Source organism: Phalacrocorax carbo, chromosome 13, assembly GCF_963921805.1.
Source record: "Phalacrocorax carbo chromosome 13, bPhaCar2.1, whole genome shotgun sequence".
NCBI classification, from domain to species: domain Eukaryota; kingdom Metazoa; phylum Chordata; class Aves; order Suliformes; family Phalacrocoracidae; genus Phalacrocorax; species Phalacrocorax carbo.
The window spans coordinates 14720976-14739459 of NC_087525.1; the positions used below are offsets into that span (position 1 = coordinate 14720976).

The window sequence follows — 18484 nt, forward strand, 5'->3', positions numbered from 1 at the left end:
TAGTTTAGATTTTTAAAATACATAAATATATATGTAAATATAATCTGTATACATACTTGTGTGTACCTCAGTCAACAATAAGGACTTGTGTCCTTGCGGAGCTGTGGAGCAACTGCTATGTCTCAGTTACGTGGGTGCTCATACTCTGAAATGGTTAGGTTGCTCCTCTGTATTTGAATGCATTTCAAAGGTGGGTTTAGACAAAACACTTCCGGCAAATGCCATACACAAATACAGAGATACTCAGTAACTCTCTAGTAACACAAGTTCTCAGATGCGAAGTGACTGCCGTCTGTGGCCGTGGCTAAGCGCGGGCGGAGAACTCCGGCGGGACAGACCTGTGCCTGCCACGGCTGTTGCTGATACAGCCCCGTGTGCGTTCCTTGTGTCACGGTTCAGCCTGCTGACGGTTAAACAGGCAGATAAAGTAAGCAGGCGTTTTAACTCAAAGGCTGCATTTTGAAACCAAGTCCTTCAACGTAAGATGGGGATGCATTAAAAAAAACACCTCTCATTTTAGTCCTCTTCCAAGGTCACCGATTTCACTTTAATGACAGGCTCCAATTGAAAGAAAATTATCAAACTCCTGAGAATTGAAATCAAAGCCAAAGCTAACCATCTACTGTGCTGGACGCTTAATCCCTCCACACGTGCCAACACCAGAGACAAGCCCTCCTTTCCCTGTCATTCCTATCACGCAAAGATTTCATTTCCAAGCAGTTATGAGCTGTTTAGGTGATCCCCAGCGCCCTGCGCACCAACCTGCAAGTCACCAGGGACGTTTTCCTACGCGATCCCGTGCCTATCGGTAAATTTGGCATTCATAATCTTTTATTCTGTGTCTCTTCCAGGGTGGTTCCCGCCTGTCCCCTCCTGCAGCAAGTCTTGCTCCCCAAAAAGGTACGTCCTGCACGACCGACTTTCACGTTAGCACAAAGCAGGGGAGGGCAACGGGGAAGTTGGCCGTTTCAAAAAGAAACTCAAAATTTACAAAGCAGCTGCCAATTAGCCAGACCTTAATTTTGCAAATTTATTTAGGAAAAAAAAATTAACATGAGCAAATGAGAATACTTCAGTGTTACAACAGAGTATATAAATGTCTAGCAATAGTCAAATAATTTGATCTTTAAATACAAAATAACCACATGAACACCTAATATACAGGTTTCATCTGAATACATATTTATTAGATAAATATTAGGTTGTCACATCATCTAACTACATACAGTTTTGCAAGACTAAAAATCACAATTATTTTTTCTGACCAGTTTAAAGTATGAAATGATTGCATTGTACTGTACATACAATGTACAAACAAAGACAATGGCCATTTTTGCATGTTACTTCGGATTGTACTTTTTTTTTTTAATTCTCCTCTGATCGTGATATCAAAAATTGTACAAAGTATGAATTTGGTTACAATTTTTTTTTTAATCCCCTTATTTTTCTTCATTATTTCTGTAGCACCCTAAAAATACACAGGTGATAGACTAGTACACATAAGCTAAATATTACATGTAGATAAAACAAAACAAAACAAAGGATCAGAGTATATTACAGAAGTGAAAGTGAAACAAATGCTGAGACTCCACAAACGCTAACAAACAGGATTCATTTTCCACATAAGATGGAGCTTCAAGCTTTTTTTTTTTCCTGCGAAATAAAAACAATGCACATTCCAAGGAAAATGAATGCATTTCTGTTAACATGTCTCTATTTGTCATTTACATATGTACAGCTGTCCCTTGAGTCTCCGCTGCAGACATTGGCGTGTATCTGTCAGTCCTATAATGTCTTGGCAGCAGAACTGTAGATCTCTGTGGGTTCTTTCCCAGATGAACTTCCATAGGGAAACAATTAAAAAGTAAACAAACAAAAAAAAGAATAAAAATACTACTGGAATTTCATATAATAATTAAGCTTTAAAAGAAATGACTGTGATTACCCTATTTGCTAGGTTTTTTTCTCTAGACTTTAATATGGCAGTGAACAGATAAAAAAAATAACTAGATTTTCATTTAGAAGCTTTTTCATACTGACTCCGCTATACAGTACCTGATTTTAGCTGTCAAATAAGTTTTAAAACTGTCTCAAATGTCCAATATTTGGGTGATGGGTAAAAATCGCATTTTCTCAAAGTTCTGCTTAGAAACCAAACATCTCTGGAAGCTTAAAAACTTCAACCGTCCACTCTAATTCTCTGTTACCGTACAAAGCAGATGCAAACACTGCTCCAGACATATTGCTGATACCTATGGGGGTGGTTTTTTTCCCTTTATGCTTTCCAACAGGTACTTTTAACTGATACATTTTAAATACTACCAGTTAGCAAAAGGTCAATCCTTAACATACCTGGTTTAACATACTAATGTTGTGTTTAAGAGAAAAATCATTTCAGGTGCCTAACTTAGCTGATCAGGAATCAACGGAGGCTGGGAATTCAATGGAATCAATTAAAAAAAACCTGAGCAACCGGTTCCAACTAACAGTGAGAAATCATCTTTATTCCCAAACCTATGGCTTAAGAAACTCTTCCCCCCCCCCTCCCCCGACAAAAACCCCAAACTCTAAGGGCATAGAGTCAGTGTATCATTAGCCACCCCTGCAAACGACTTCAATACCTATGTGAACAACACGGCAGAAACACAGGGGGGAACTACTACAGAAAAATGGCTGCAAACCACGGCTGTAACTCAAGAACGGTCTCTCCTAGGAATTGTGTGATGGCAGCACCACGCCACAACCATGTCGCCGTGTATTACACCAGGGTGTCTCTAAGACTCTGCAGAGATCCTCTACAGGTTGTCAAGCCTATATAAGAAAAAAGACACTTCGAAGCAAAATAAAATATGCTATACCGTTCCCCTCCCCCCGCCCCCCAGCATCCCTAAGTGTCGCCACACCCCAGTTTCAGAGGCCGCAGCACCAGTATCGCGATATAAATACGGTACCTTGCGTACTCGCTGCTTGCCTCAGTGCATCTTTACCTGTTCGGACAGCTGGTCCTAGGTGTTCTGCTCACTTGGGCGAACAAACATCTCTGCCATGACCAGCCCAGTCACCCGCAGTCAGTGAACGTCGGTCGGTTAATTGGTGTTTTGGTTTTTTTTTTTTGCCCTAGGCAATCACTTAGCATTACGTTTCCACGACAGAGCTGGGCCCTGATTGTCCAGGTACTGCCTGATGTATCAATTCATTCATCACATAAATGGATATGAAATTTGGGCTAATTTATCAGAAGAAAACAGGGAAAAAAGTAAAAAAAAACAAAAACAACAAAACCAAAACCAAACAACAACCAAACCAACTCCCTTATTCTGTTAAAGAACCCTCAATTTTCTTTTTTAAAAAAGGACCCATATTTTTCTTCAGACAAGGTATTTAAAAACACCAGCAAAAGTATAACCAGATCATGAAAATGTTGAATATTATCAAAGACGATACTAAAATATTCACAAAGATATTTACAATAGCAATTCTTAAAATAATTGATTTTGCATAATGAACAGCGCCTTTCTTAAAAAAACTTGAAACAGGAAAAATATAAGTGTGGGACCATCTCTACATAATATGTTTGACAGATTCAATACTCCTACTGGAAAATAAAAGAACTAAACCGCCATTTCCTTTAATATCTACAGCAAGGTGCTGCTGACTAGCATATATATATCATGACGCATGTACAGCAGTAGTGGGAAACGTTAACAAGAAGAGCAAAACAAAACAAAAACCGCAAAGGATTTACAAATATGACTTTGGTGAGGAAAGCAAATCCGGAGGCGTAAGCACAGAGCATGCCATTTACAGCATTGCAAACTAAACACGGAGGGCTAGGAAGCTATCTAGTCAAACCGACAGGAACAAACAAAATTTTGCCTGGCACTTCAGTTGAAAACGTCTTGTGGCGAGCAAACGGAGGGCGGTCGGTTGGATTTGGGATGAGGAAAAGGAGTAGGGTCGGATTTGCTTTAGTAGCAAAAAGAAATGAAACCAATAACTGTACGGTGGGCAAAAGCTGAAATGGTGCACCACAAGGGCAAAGTTGGCACACATGCACTTCTTACACAGCTACTGTACATCGTTTATAAGAGAGAGAAAGAGAGAGAGACGAAGAGCACAGAAATGGGCACAGAAGCAATAGGAAGCTCATGCAGGAGCAGCAACCACACCAGAAGCACAGATCGCAGGGGCAAGACGGTGATTGTGGCAGCAGGGTCTCTTGAGGGCAGTAGCAATCTACCGACAGTGACTTATTCTCCCCACGCCCGGTCCTTCAGGAGAAAAGAGCTCATCCCGGCAGCCAAAGTTTAACAAAAGAAACTGAAGGAGGAGAAAAGAAATAGGCTGAATTATCTGTAACAGTCACAAAAACGGAACGCAAAGCAAACAAAAATGAAGCTGTAAGATGTCTGTCCAATGTCAACGCCCCTTCTCAAGCCGATTATTAAAAATAATTATGCAGATAGCGATGTTACTCTCCCTCCATCCTGCAGTGATTCCTGGCTGCCCTCAACCCAGCGGGTCTTACTACGTATTGCGCGGTACGGACAGCGACACAAACGCTCGGGGCACTGAAGGCCGTAGGTAATAATCAGGAACAGTTTGGTTTGCGTCCCCCCTCCCTCTCTTTTCCATTCCGCACGGCATACACGGCAAAAAGATCAATTACAGCCATCTCAACAGCCGGATGTTAACGCAGCCGCAAACGGTACTGATTTGAAACCAAAACCACATAAAAATCCCTAAGCATTGCAAACTTTTTTTTTTTTTAATTTTCCAATCTGTGTGTTTGGCCAGAGGAATCTTCTGCAAAGAGGTGGTTAAGATTCCTGCGCTTGCAGAAATACCAACACCCACGGCTGCAGCCTGGCGATTCTCCGGACTCCGTTACTGAAGTCGCGTTAGCTAAACTGCTGGCTCCCTCGGACGGGCCTGTACGTCTTCCCTATCTTTGCCACTCGACTGTAGGATTTGTGCTTTTTTTGAGCTTTGTACGTGTTTTTGTTTTTCCTTTTGTGTGTGGCCAGGACAATCGCTCCAACGCAAACCTGAGGTTGGAGGGGGGCGGAGGGGGAGGTGGGGCGGAGGGAGACACAGTTTCAAAAAAATGGAAGAACACGCGGTGGAAGGACACTCGGAGACGGGTCAGTTAAAGACAGGTCCATTTTGTTGCCTTTTCTTCCCTTGCCAAGATTCGTTTTTGCCAAGATACTTCACACTATGTTTATCACAGAACTCTCTCTCTAGAGGATGAACAACAAATGGGGTTTCCAAGAGCTGCACGACTGTCTATGCTTCCTTGTCACGTGTAGCACGGCAGACTCGGAGGTTACTGCATTTATTGATTTTCTTTTAAAATTTTTTTCTCCCGTCACTTTCGCAGTCTTTGAAGCTGACAAAAGCAGTTCTGAGATGAAGAAAGCAGGGAGTGCACCATTGGATCAAGTTGTGAGTTTTTTTTTTTTTTTTCTTCTTCTCTTGTGGAAAAGGAGTGTTAAGATTCCTCGCTGTGCAGCCACACACGTGTGAACGAGTGAAAGGGATGGGAGAATACATAGGGTTTCAGTTGTTCTCAAAGAGAGACAGAAGGTCATCATTGCTATTGCTTGGCAAATCAGGAGGATCCAGGTATGAAAGCAGCTCATCTGGATTTGTGAGTTCTGGAAGCAGCTATAAAATATAAAGATAAAAGGAAAATTACAGGTAACAGAAACACAACTGAGAAAATAAAAGGGATTAAACACCACACGTTCCTGGAAACAAGCTTTCATATGCGTATATCCAAATAAATCGGAGGGCAGCGACGCAAACCTAACCCCTAAGATGATGCAGTATCCACCTGTTCGGCAAAGTCTGCGTTACTTTTCACCCGCGAGTCGCACCGCCACCTCAGACAGGGTTTCTCAATCAACCTCCCCAGCGCAAAGTTTGTCAGTAAACAAAGTACGTCTCGCTAAAAAGCTCATTATATATGTTACTTTCATATAAAACACTGAATAAAAACTTGAAACGTGCAGTTTGAGTTATACTTATTTGAGCTTTAAGGCAGATCAGCGCAGACTGGTCTGGCTCGCACGGGTCGGGGTGACGACCACCGCAGCCCTCGGCCCTACAGAGCGGGCAGCTCTGTCCCCTCCTCACCCCTCCATTGCCCCCGGACGCCTCTGGGCGCTGATGGAAGCTCTGGGGCAGCGAGCTGGAGCAGGGAGCTCACCCCGGGTTAGAGCTAGCCCAGAAAGGGAAAAAAAGGAGAGAAAAACCCAGCTGAGGAGGAGTGTGGGAGAGGAGCGGCAAGGCAGGTGGCGAGCGCCGTTCCCTTCCGAGGCAGCGAGCCTGCAGCGGTCGGGAGCACTTCCTCAGCTGCAGCGTGACGTGCAATTCCAGACATTTTAAAGGGTCGGGGGGTAACACCCCATCCAACAGAAGATGCTCTCATCTCCACAACATTTTCGAGTACCAAAAGGAATAACTGTGGGGGTCTGATTTGTATGTTTATGAATACTGTGTTTCAAATAGAAAATTCTGTTTTTCCAGCCAGCACTCAGATTCTTTTTGATCTGACAGACAACAAGCAAATCCTAACTCCTGGTTGCGTGCCAGGCAATGTCTTCTGCTTCATTCTACATCTCGCCGTCTCCTAGTCAAAAGTAAAAGAGTCATATTTGGAAAAAAAAAAAAAAAAAAAAAAAAGGCAGGGAAAAGTTTGTAATAAACTCCCTTTACATTCCGTGTTGTGTTAAAGCAAAGACAGAAAAATATGAACTGCTTTAACAAACTTAATAGTAGGGATAAGAAACCCATTTTACGTTGTTCTATGTTTTCAAATACTATAAAACTAAAAGCTTGACTGCATCACATTTAGCATGCAAATATTATATTTATATGCTTCTATTACTCCTGTGCAAATGCAGCTTCATCTTCTAATGTTATATGGATGAACATATTTTTCAATAAGCTAAACACAAAACGCAGAAAGAAGTTTATTACTTCCTAAGTGTTTTGAAAAAAATGCAATGTCAAGTTTACATAAACAGAATCTCCCAGAAGGAATGTTTTTCTTAAAATACCGCCGCCTTTTATGCACGGTAAAAATGCTATTGGCATAGTACTAGACTAAAGGTATAAGGCTTGTAAATGTATTTCACCTGCTACCATGATTTCTTATGAATACCTTGCACGGAAGCCCAAAAGAGAACTGTGGCCCCACCAAATGCGTAGAAAGTTAAAAAATTGGTTGAATTTGTCCTACAATTTTACAACTTAATTCTTAAAAATCTAACGTAACGTCTCTGAGACTCATTCTTGCATACAGGGGATTTTAAAAAGTTTTTTTTAGAAAGGTGAGTTTTAAATAGTCTGCCCAGTGTCTGCAAAGATGAAGCCACCATGTTGAGAGGGTGACCTCGGCTCGCCCCGGCCAGAGGGGCCGGGCAGCACAGCCCGCCTCCGGCCCAGCTGGAGAGTGAACCGCAGACCTCGGAGAGGACGCGCGGGGGGCTGCGGGTGCTGCGCTGGAGCAGGGGCACGAGGCAGAGGAGCGCCGGGGGCTGCGAGGGGCAGGAGCTACGGGACGTGCTAGGCTTGGGGGCAGGATTTGGAGGGGCGCACCCAGTGCTGAAGCGAATTCTTGAGAGGTCTAACCAGTCGTGTGAGACTTGTGCCTCTGCTCTGAGGTACACGTGCAGATCACCTGTATCTACACCTAACTCTAAACGCGGTACATCCTTTAACCCAGGTTAAGCCTTAGACTGCATCACACCGAAGGCCGAACGAACTAGCGTGGCCGTGTCAGCAGGGAGCGGGGCAAGTCGCCCATGGTACAGTCCCCCGTTCGGTTTGCTGCACGCGACTTTTTCAGCCTGGTTCCGTAACAGCCACTGAAAAGTTAAACCCATCGAAATAACCCATCTGATCATGACTGAGCTCACAGATGCTTCAAAGAACTATATTCCCTGCACTGTACAGCACTTGCCTTCTCATTTAGCTATGAGAATTTCAGCCTCCCGTTAAAAATCCAGCATTCCCCCATCAGTGATAACCACGGTACTGTGACAAATGTACAGGTTTTTCTACTTTGCTTTTCACCGAGGAAGGAGAGCCTGACCCGTAACAGCATACCTTATGTTGCTTAAGTATTCGAAGAAAAAAAAAAAAGACGTTTTTATTTCACCTATTAATATTGCTCATACGGGGTCCTTAAGGGTTCAGAACTCTAACTGCCACATCAACCATTGTTCCCAAAGGGTGTGCACGTAACCGTGTTGCGGGAAACAGCATCAGTCTGGTTCAGAGAGAAGTTACTCTACTGAGCATCGATCCTGTAACTGGAACATCCCTCCCTCCCCTAACCCGTTCCCTCCCCTCTGCGAGGCTCCCTGCCGGGACAGCGCTGGTGCGTGACAGGGAACACGTAAGTATACAGCAACAGTAAATACAGATATAAATCCGAGGCACAGAGGTGAACATTTCTCTAAGAAAATTACACTGTGCAGCAGCAGACTTTGGAACAGACAGCAGATACACATACGGGAACGCATGACTCAGACGAAAATCCAATCCTAGTGCTAAGGAGTTTGTATTTCGGGAGGGAGGCGGTTAACCAGAGAGATACCTCAGAGAAGTCACTTCCGACTCCACTGACTGGATGGTAAGAGACAGAAGATGACTTCTGGCCTTAAAACTAGGTTTATCTTTGTTTAGTTGTGAGCCGCCTCCCACAGAGGCTAAGGAGGCAGAAGGCGTCCTTGTTTATTTTCCTGCGTGGCGTAGCGGGAGGAAGCACTTGTGCTGCCGAGCTACCCGCACGAGCGGGCACGGGCACGGGTTTTGGCCGTGGGGAGCAGGGGCAGTGCCATGGGGCGGGCTGGCACAGACCCGACCCCCCCGCCGGCCCGGGCACGCTGCGGGGCTCGGCGCGCAGCTCGCGTGGCACAGCTCTGCCACCGTCGGAACCACACGCGGCTGCGTCCTTCCTCTTACTCAGGCACTGCGATGGCTTCAGGGTCTACATGAGCACACGGGAGCCCCCGTCCAGCGACGAGGGGGAAGGAGGAGAAGGCTCCCAGCCTGGCGCCTGAACCGCCGTCTGAAGAAACGCCTGCCTTGGTGCTAGGAGAGGCCGTGGCTCGCAGGCCACCCAGCTGCTCAAACCAGAACCGCTCTCCCAGCAAGCCAGAAGCGCCCTGTCACCTCGGCTGCAGCACCTGCGCCCATGTACCAAAGCATGAGAGGATGGCATGTGCTGTGGAAGCGGCTCCCCGTCCCCGCGCCCTCCCCGCCCTCCCACCGCGATGCGAAGCACACGCTATGGCAGGCAGATGATAGTATGACACAGACTTACATCCAGCGAGGGCTCCGGCATGTCGGGTGCTCCCTGTCCACCAGCCTGACCCTCTAAGGCTGAGGAGGGATTAAAGGTCAGGTCACTGTGTGGATGGTTGCTAGAAGCGGCCGGGGGCGGCTGCCGGGACTGCTGGGTAGGAGGCCCGCTGTGATGTAATGGCTGCCCTGACTGGCTGCTGGGGTGAGGGACGTGCAAACCTTGCTGCATGGAAGTATGGGACTGATCAGTGCTGCCGGGATGAGGGATCTGCGGAGGAGGAAAAAAGCAGGAAAAGAAAGTGAGGCCACAAGGTACAGTGCTCGCGGTGCCTGACTCTGTAACCGCATGTTACAAAAATAAAGAAATAAATTAACAAAAACAAAAACAAAAAGAGACACACACACCACCAACAACAACAGAAAAAAAAAAAAACAAACAAAAAAACCCCAACAAAATAAATTTAAAAAGCGCAATTGGCAAAGAAAACTCCATATCCCAATGCTGGAGGAAGTGTTTCAGCTTTTTGAAGGTTATCTGCAAGGGGGAGATAAACACATTGGATTTGTGCTGTTGGTTTGCTTCCTTGTGATGTGGGGAACTGCGCTTGAAGATGCAAAATAAGGAACCCCAAAGAGGAGGGAGGGAGGCTTATGGGCGCCGCTCAGCACTAGCAAGGCAGGTGCTTTTGCCCTAAAAAATCCCACGAATGAACGGAGAGTTTGTTGAGTAACAATCCCTACGCTGGGAAACTGATTAACTGCGAAAACGCATCATTTCTGCTCAGCTCCCTTACTGGTAATGTAGCTTCCTGACACCGCTGCCTATTTGTGTTTCAGCTCATTACAAACACCCTGCAAACACCAGCCCCTCCTTTTCAGAAGGCAACACCCGTTTGAAGGGCTGAAGATCTTCCCCGCTGGTACTCGTGGTTCCACTGGTTGACAGAACCCCGAGTCGCGTCGCTCAGCCAGCGAGCTGCTGGGGGTGGCTGCACGCCTGCTCTCGGCGAAGCACCACGCATTAGCTTAAGCTAAGCCAGTGATCATGCTCCTGTTTTGTATTCACGCTGCGGAAGAGTTCTCTAGCAAAATTTAGTATTTTATGTGTTTTCTGTTGGGAATAAACTACCCAACCACAGGCATCTTCCAAACCCTGTCATGGAAGAACAGGGGAAAAGTTCTTCTCACATGACAACGAAGCAACAGAAACGCACAAGCCCAATTCTTCCTTCTGCTGCATGTCACATTTAATGCGAGTGGATTTTTGGGGCTTGACCTTGGTGCCATGAGAGAGAAGCGTCTGAATGCCCCAGAATCGGATGTCTCGTGTTAATTGGGTATATGGAGAAGCAAAAAATGTAAACATTTTTTGAGGAATGCTACATATTGCCACAATGTGGAGCTGAAATAAAAGAACAGATACATACAACAACAGCATGAAATTCATCCAGCCAAGGCAACAGAAACCAGCAAAATGCTATGTCAGCATTGACCCTTTCGTATCACAGTAAACTGCAAGGTTATTTTAACCTTAATCTTCAGTTTTGGAAAGCAAAAGGGAGATTATTACCAAACTTAATTAAAATGTTCCCACAAAATTAAAAAAAAATTACAGAAGCATTTTAAAAAAAAAGTACATTTCACCACCCTTATGAAAACTGAAACCTGAACGCTGATCCATTGGGACAGAGACACTCAGCTACGCGTGGTCCTTTTCAACACTTTGGTGGCACGAAGGTTGGTGGAAACGAGCAGGATTCTATCTGCAACGCCGCGTTTGGGCCTCTCGCCCATGTGAGTGTTTAAAGTAACTGTTAAGAAGTACTGATGCACACTCCTCTCTCCGTTAGGGTCGGTTGGACTACTTGAAACGTGTCGTGCAACATCATTGCTGTTACCTTAAGGGTAAACTTGTACAAAATGTGCCCACAGACCACACCTTAATGGAAATGAACCTGCAGCCTAAAAGCTTTGCAGGAGTCCGAGTGAAAGCAGATGTCTATAAAATAGTGCCGTTCCCTTCTCCGTTCATTGAGGGCATGTGCAACAGAAAGTGTGGAAATTAAGAAAGCTTAATAATAACAAAAAGTAAAAAGCAATTTAAGACAGCATTGCTGAAGTGGGAAAGCAGTTTCCGGGGGAAAAAACCAAACCAAAACAGGATTATCTTGAACAGTCTCTTACGTTTATCCCTGAATGCATAAAGCGAGAGTCATACTGGCATGTTTGTAGCGATGACTACTTAAACCTAGAGGCACTCATATGTTCTCAGACATACTTGAAAACAAATAAGCAGGTCAGAAATTCTACGTTATGTTTATATTGGCAAGCATTTTATATGTATAAATATCGAGTTGGTAAGGCAGTATCGTGGGCCCTGAGATTGCTGTTGGATAGGGAGTAATTTTCATTGTAAGACTGAGGGCCACCATGATCTTAAACAGCCATCGCAGGTACAAAATCCATCTGACTTAGGCCACAGCCTCCACCAGCCTACCTGTGAGAGAGCAAAATGCTCAGGACTTCAGCATTTTTCTGTTTGCATTCAGCTACCTCATGGTAAGTCTGCCGTGGTGCAAAACCATTGTGAGCGATACACTTTGTGGATGTTCAGCTTGTGCCTGCAACTCCATCATTTTATTTTAAAAACACTAACCTGCACTATGAACACAGAGCCTAACAGTTACATTTGCTTACGTAGCAAGGTAACTCCAGAGCTGGTTTTAGGAGCGTAAACTTTAGCACTCTTAAAACGTTTACAATCTATAAAAGAAAAGCTTACAGCAGACCCAACTACATCTTCAGCTTAATAGCCCAAAACAACACAACTCTACGAGCCCAACAGTGGCCTCTAGGAGTGCCGAGGTGTACAGCTGTAGAGCAACGCGACCTGCCAGCAGCAGAACAATGTTCCTTTCGTCTCAGGAAAAAATTGATAGTGGAAAAAATAAGATCAGCAGGGAAAGTCGATGGTTTATATCTCTCTCCATTACTGGGGTCATAGTTTTACCAGCTCTTTTGCTGGGGTAGCTGGCAGAACCACTGAAAGGTGCTATCCTGCCCTGCTGTTCTCGGCCACTTTTCCCACCCGCCTCCTTGCCATCAGGTGCGTCCTTGCAGACGTGCAGTGAACTCAACTGGGGAGCTGACTTGGATCAAAGCTAAGCTTCCCCCAGCCCCCTGAATTATTTTTCAATCGCATCAGTACTCGGATCCAGATCACTTCATGGCTGCAACGACACTTGTGCTGGCGTGAGAGAGAGGAAAAGTGAAAATAGAAACAAGAGCGACGGCTTTTTACAGAGGCACCAGCTCACATCTGTGTATATGAAACTATGGCACCGTCATCCACTGCTCAGCCATACACCGCTCCTTACACTGTCTGCAGTAAGCACTAAGCTAGAGCTAACTCTGAATTTGCCGTCGTCCTAAACACGTTTACAGCTTCTGAAAACAAACACGATGCGATTGTGGCAGCTATTTTATAGTGACCTTGCGCTGACACAGAGGCATCTGTCCTACAGTTCTCACAACACTTTACACTGGGGAGGACATATTTCTTCTAGCCATGTTTCAGGTCTTGATTTTTTCCTTCTTCCACAAGAACAGAACAGCAGTGTTGAGAGAAGGTATTGCTGATGATGCAGCCCTGCTTATCCAGCCCTGCCTACGCTGGGCAAACACATCTGCATTTCCTGGAGTGACCTACAGAGTATGTCTGGAGGGATCCACTTGCTCTGCCTACCATTATGTAAGGGCCACCACAGAAATCTTCATAATAGGAAAATTAACTGGAGCTGAATGCTGCTGAGGAAGTTCCTACAAGGACCAAACACCTGATCCTAACTCACCATGTACACCTGATCCTAACTCGCCTTGCAACCACAGAACGGTCAAAGTGAGCAGTAGACAAAAACAAAATACACCTTAAATGTGTACGAAGAAAAGACAGAAAGCCAGACAAGAGCACAGGCAACATCTTAAAACCTTATCTCAATTACGCAATGTGATTTATAGTTATTTTTGTACATAGATGTCTGTCCAAAGACATTCAGCTAACACAATTTAGGAATGTGTTAATGGCATGCATTTCTCTAAAAGCAGTAATTTTAAAGCTGCCTTTCTTGAGTGTCGGCTACAGACCAACAGTTCATTTTTGAGCGAAGAAAAGAAGAAGGAGAAAAGGAGAGAAAGAGGAAAGCAGAGACTTTGTTATACTGAAAAAGCTATGTGGGAGCACTAACAGTCCTCAGATGTCGCCTGAAGACTACGTGGCCACGTTAACAAGGCCAATGTAATTCCTTTGTGCTCGTAGAGCTGAAAACTGATCCTCTTTACAGAAAATCAGCCATTGACATAAACTAGGTGGAACCTGCTTTAGCGCCGCTTCCCGTTCCCAACCAGTATAGCTTGCGTATCATGATAGATGAGAGAGAAGTGAGGCAAAGGTTTACTTTAATTGCCAGCTATCATAAGCAAGTATCACATTTGCTACAGACTGGCCCAGAGAACCAAAAATCTGTTAACATTTGCCCAAATACCCTCTTACAGCTCTGGAACATGCATAGCCTTGAGCAACGCTGACCTTTGCTATCATCTGTAAGCAGTCCCACTTTCAGAAAGCCGCGGATTCTTCACTTTCATATTCAACCACTTCATATCCTACCACTTCAGAAATTTCGCTGGGGCAACTACTATAGCAGAGGTGTAGCTGTTAACTGACAAAGTCAAGAGGTAGGTGTCAGGGAATGGGAGGCAAAGAATAATTCCACAGGGCTTTGATTCAAAGGAAAGCCGCTTGGAGTGGTTCAGGCTGGCGGTGTTTTGCCTCACTGCTATATTCTAATGCTGTATGGTTGGTTCTGATGCAGGTAATTCAGACTGCTCTTTGAGCGGGGTACGTGGAATTTGCCAACATAAAATTAAGTTTACAGCATGTTTGTTCTGTCCGTTATTAGCCTGTAAAGTGGTACAGTCGTTACGGTTTCTGGACTTTTCCTTTGCAGACAGTCTTATTACTTGGGCTCTTTCCAAGCTATACTAAGAATTCTCTCTCTCCACACTTCCCATTTCTCACCATCCCCCTTGGAAAACCCACTGTCAGCTAGAGGAGATGTTGACTGAGTAGGCTTTTGCTGAGCATCTGCTACCACATTTCCTCATTACATTCTGAAATTGTACTTTCTAGTATTCACTAAAGACACGGCACAGACAACTTGTCAAGTTAAACATCCTTCCTGTGCAGTAACAGCACACTATAAAGCCCCTGCCCTGTAACTTAAATGAACATAAAAGGATGTATACACACACCCCCCACCACAGTGTTAAAATAGATGACTAGCCATGCCTAAGAGCTAAATGCTGCCGGTAGCTTTTCTATCACCTAGCTGCTGCAGTACTGCGTTTTCTGGAGATATATAAAGTTCTGTATATAAAGCTCAGCGCTCTGAGCAAGCTGCTTTTCCGACACACAGTTCTGCCTCTCCATCTGAGACCTGAGGAACCTCCATTTTTCAGTCTCTTACACTGATACACTCTCAGACCAGTGGCAGAGTCTCCGTTGAAATCTACAGGCTTGTCCTCTTCCCAACAGCTTAAAGGTGCCTTTCATGCTACTTGGGTAGAATTCCCCCTCAAAATGCTTTGATGCAAATTTTGCCCTCAGGGACAAAGCCAGGGAAGATATTGTCCCTGCTTTGAAGTCAGTCAGTGTCTTGCTCTAACAAGCTGTCTGCTGAAGATGGATATTCACAGACCCTGCTGGCCTAGGGAATGAAGTCTAGTTTTTTTCAGGTGTCAGAGCAAAGCACAATGATTAACACAAGCACACCGAGCCGGGTTGTCTCGTTCAGATAAACAAGCTTAAATGACAATTCAAAAAACTCAGAAATGCTTCTCCAAATTCTTGAAAAGACCAGAAACTTTAAAATGGCATTTTTGGCATTTCTCAGGACTACTCTATTTCACAAGCTTCCCAAGTGAGGAATCCACAAGAAGTAAAAGCAGTTCACAGGCAAGCCCGTTAGCTGGGTGAGAGTTCCTTACCCCCGACAAAGGAAAATCTACGTCCACAGCACCATTACTTACAGATTCCTGCATGGGGTGACTGAGAGGTTTGTCGAGAGCTGCCATGCTGCTCGGCATGTCCGGGGGATGGGACAGCTGTGGCCCATGCATGAAGTCATTCATAGACGTGCCACCGGGATTCCCGTGTGGGAAGTCAAAATTGCCGTGACCTTGGTAACTGTTGCCTAAAAGAGAAACGGACGCGATATGAAAGAAGCTATTTGTTTCCCAACATTGATCTCTCAGAGTATCTGGCAGAAGCCGTGCGGCGTGGCATCCTCCCCGCACAGCGCAGGGCAACTGCAACGCTGCCGGCCACCACGCTGCGCTCCCCGCTGCTGGAGGCATAGGGAGGAAAAAAACAGCACTCAGCTTTCAAACCCTGGCTGCTGTAATGATTCACGTACCTCTTGTAACTAATTGAAAACTGCTGACATTGTGAAAATACCACTGTCAGGCCACCAAATAAACTTAACCAAGTCGAGAAGCGAAAGGGACGTTAAATTCTATGGGCTATGTGCATCTGGAAGCGTCTCGGTGCAACTGAGGCTGACTGTCCAAGCCCAAAATTATTTATAGGACACCTGTGTTATTTATGTCTACGCTTCTACGCACTCAGTGAGATTGTAGCATCGCTTCAGTTTCTGATGAAGCGAATTGACAGCACTGTATCAGGAAGATGCCGCAGTACCAGTTCACAGCACAGCTTCTATTTTACCCCTTCTTCTGCAGTACGAGCAGGCAACTTCCATAAAGATAACGCAGAAGAGGCCTTCACGTCTAACTGGGGTGGGCGATGTAATTCTCCTTGCTCCCACAAAACATAATAAAATTCCCTTGACTGTCTGCAAATACAGCATCAGTTTTCCCCTCTTGGATCCATTCTTCTCATTTTCAGAGTCACAAACTGGCTGCCTGTAAGCCCCTGTTTCAGCATGCGGACATGCACGCTTGTAATGAAAAACCAGTGAATTTATGAAGTCTACCTAATTTCAGCCTGAAACGATGTTCTCCCAAGCACCAAAACTTCACACCAATTCAGAAAAATTGATCTGGATTTATCCCTACACATCTGCCATCTAGCAACAAGCCTGCAGTGCCGTGCTGATCTGCAGGACAAGTAGTGCATGACCATCGTCGGTATGTTTTGATCCACCCCACCTCAGCCCAGGGATCTTCACTTGAATTCTAAAGCAAGCATGCATCCCAATACAGGGATTTCGCTCTCCATATTTCTTCTGTCCAGATCCCTGCATTAACACTTCCGACTGAGATACCAACTCCGTGGCTTATTTGCTATGAACAGCAAAAATTGAGCTAAAGCCATGCAGCTATTTCGTATAAGCAACTGAATCGGATGATACTGAGCTCTGAAATAATGGAATAGCTTTGGAGCTTGCATGGAGAGCCTGCGGCTCGTCAGCTGAAGTACAGCAGCTTTAAATGTTCAAGTCAAGAAGGGAGTTTGACAAACTGAAGTAGCTGCATCATTTGCTCTTTAGCACAGCTTCACAAGCAGAAGTTTAATCTCGGAGGAATAGATGTCATTAGCCATGTAAGAGTATTTCTCAAAGAAGTCAGGACTTTGATCTATCATGTAAATACTGCAGAGCCTTACTAATTCTCATTTTGTTAATCTGCAGACTGGATGAGTCTCACAGAATACAGCCACTCTGGCCTTGCTTCTCGGGGAAGATTTAATAGCAGGGAGCTGGAATAAGGTCTTGTATTACTAAGTACTTGTTATATTTGCAAATTAAACTCCAGTATGCTTACTGTCAAACCCAAATAAATGTAAACCACAGTAGTAATACTACTACTACTACTTTGCTCTAGAGCCCTGTTAATCAGAGGACATTACCCAATTCTAAACACACAGTTTCAGTGCACGTATTGACGGAGAATGAAGATGCAAGGCAGTACGCCCAGGGAGCCCCAGCCATGCAGCAGCGTGCCCTCCTCTGGGGCAAGCGTTGTGCCACATGCTGAGGGACAGACCTGGAAAGACATTTAGGATGATCTGGTGCCCTGCATCGACGCGCCCATTGCAGGGGAAATAGGAGAGCGTGGGTTTCACCTGCCGCTGGTGAGTCAGGGCTCCGAGAAGCAATGACTACCTCTGCTACAGGATCCACAGGGGAAGGCAGGGAAATAAATAGTCTCAGCAGCAATCGTTACACAAACACAAAACCCCACTTTAGGTGACTACCCTGTCCGTTCCTCATTATGAGCTAGAAAGGTGACGAAGAATAGATGGCTCTGTTCTCATGCTCTGACTGCATTTCACTCCTACTAAACGAGTGAAAAATTTGTGATTCAGAGCTCTTGCCTTTGTTATAATAATCATTCATCTGCTTGAAAACCTAAGAAGTTTTATCACCTGTCATCAGTTTTGCAGTCATTGGAGCAAATTAACCACATTTTGCATGCGATCTATATTTTTCTTCAAACGCCTGCAAAAAGCACATATATCACCTTGTAATCAATTTGGGGATTCTGATGGTGTGAACAGTTGGTCTTTTACCAGAGCTGAACTGAGTCATATCGTATTACTTGCAAAAGAAACAGTCTCTGGTTTTGTATTTCAGAATTGTCACTATAATGGAGTTATTCACAATATACCAGTCCTTTGAAAATGTATCTCCGCTGCCTGTATTTAGTTCCCTATTTCTTGATCTGGCAGCACAGGGGTAGAGGAGCTCAAAAGTAATGTTCTAATGCAAAGGTGTTTGCAAAGTCGTCCGCTTTCTGGGTGGCCTACCAAATGTCACCCACCTGGCCACAAGTTAAACTTAGTGGCCCGAGTAGCAGGGTTAATGGGCCAGGTTCTCTGCTTTGTAACTTGGGTAGCTCTAGGAGCCTTCACTTGAACAAGAGGGGAACGGAAGGCAAATGGACAGAAAAAAATAAGGAAAGATGTATATTGTGGCAGGCCATGAATATATAGGGTAACACACAACATTTGTTGATTCAGGGAGGGCTGCATGGCAATAAATATGACAAGCACGGATTTTCTTACTAAAATATATTTTCCTCTGAACAGATGAATCTTAAATGGAAAGACTGATGCCGAATTTCAGAACTGCAGCCATATAAT

General features: G+C 44.8%; 1 protein-coding gene across 11 annotated transcripts in view; it reads right to left on the bottom strand.

The window, feature by feature from the left end:
• Positions 1-1016: 1016 nt before the first annotated feature.
• ZMIZ1 (zinc finger MIZ-type containing 1) overlaps positions 1017-18484 on the bottom strand; it is a 358482-nt gene continuing 341014 nt past the window's right edge. For 10 of the 11 annotated variants that reach the window (XM_064464893.1, XM_064464894.1, XM_064464902.1 and 7 more), the window contains 3 exons: positions 15409-15572; positions 9341-9589; positions 1017-5670 (listed from right to left, as the gene is read on the bottom strand). In XM_064464893.1, the coding sequence (XP_064320963.1) occupies positions 5563-5670; positions 9341-9589; positions 15409-15572 (521 nt within the window). In that variant the 3' untranslated portion in view covers positions 1017-5562. The remainder of the gene's footprint in view (positions 5671-9340; positions 9590-15408; positions 15573-18484) is intronic. The other variant, XM_064464898.1, reaches the window with a different exon arrangement.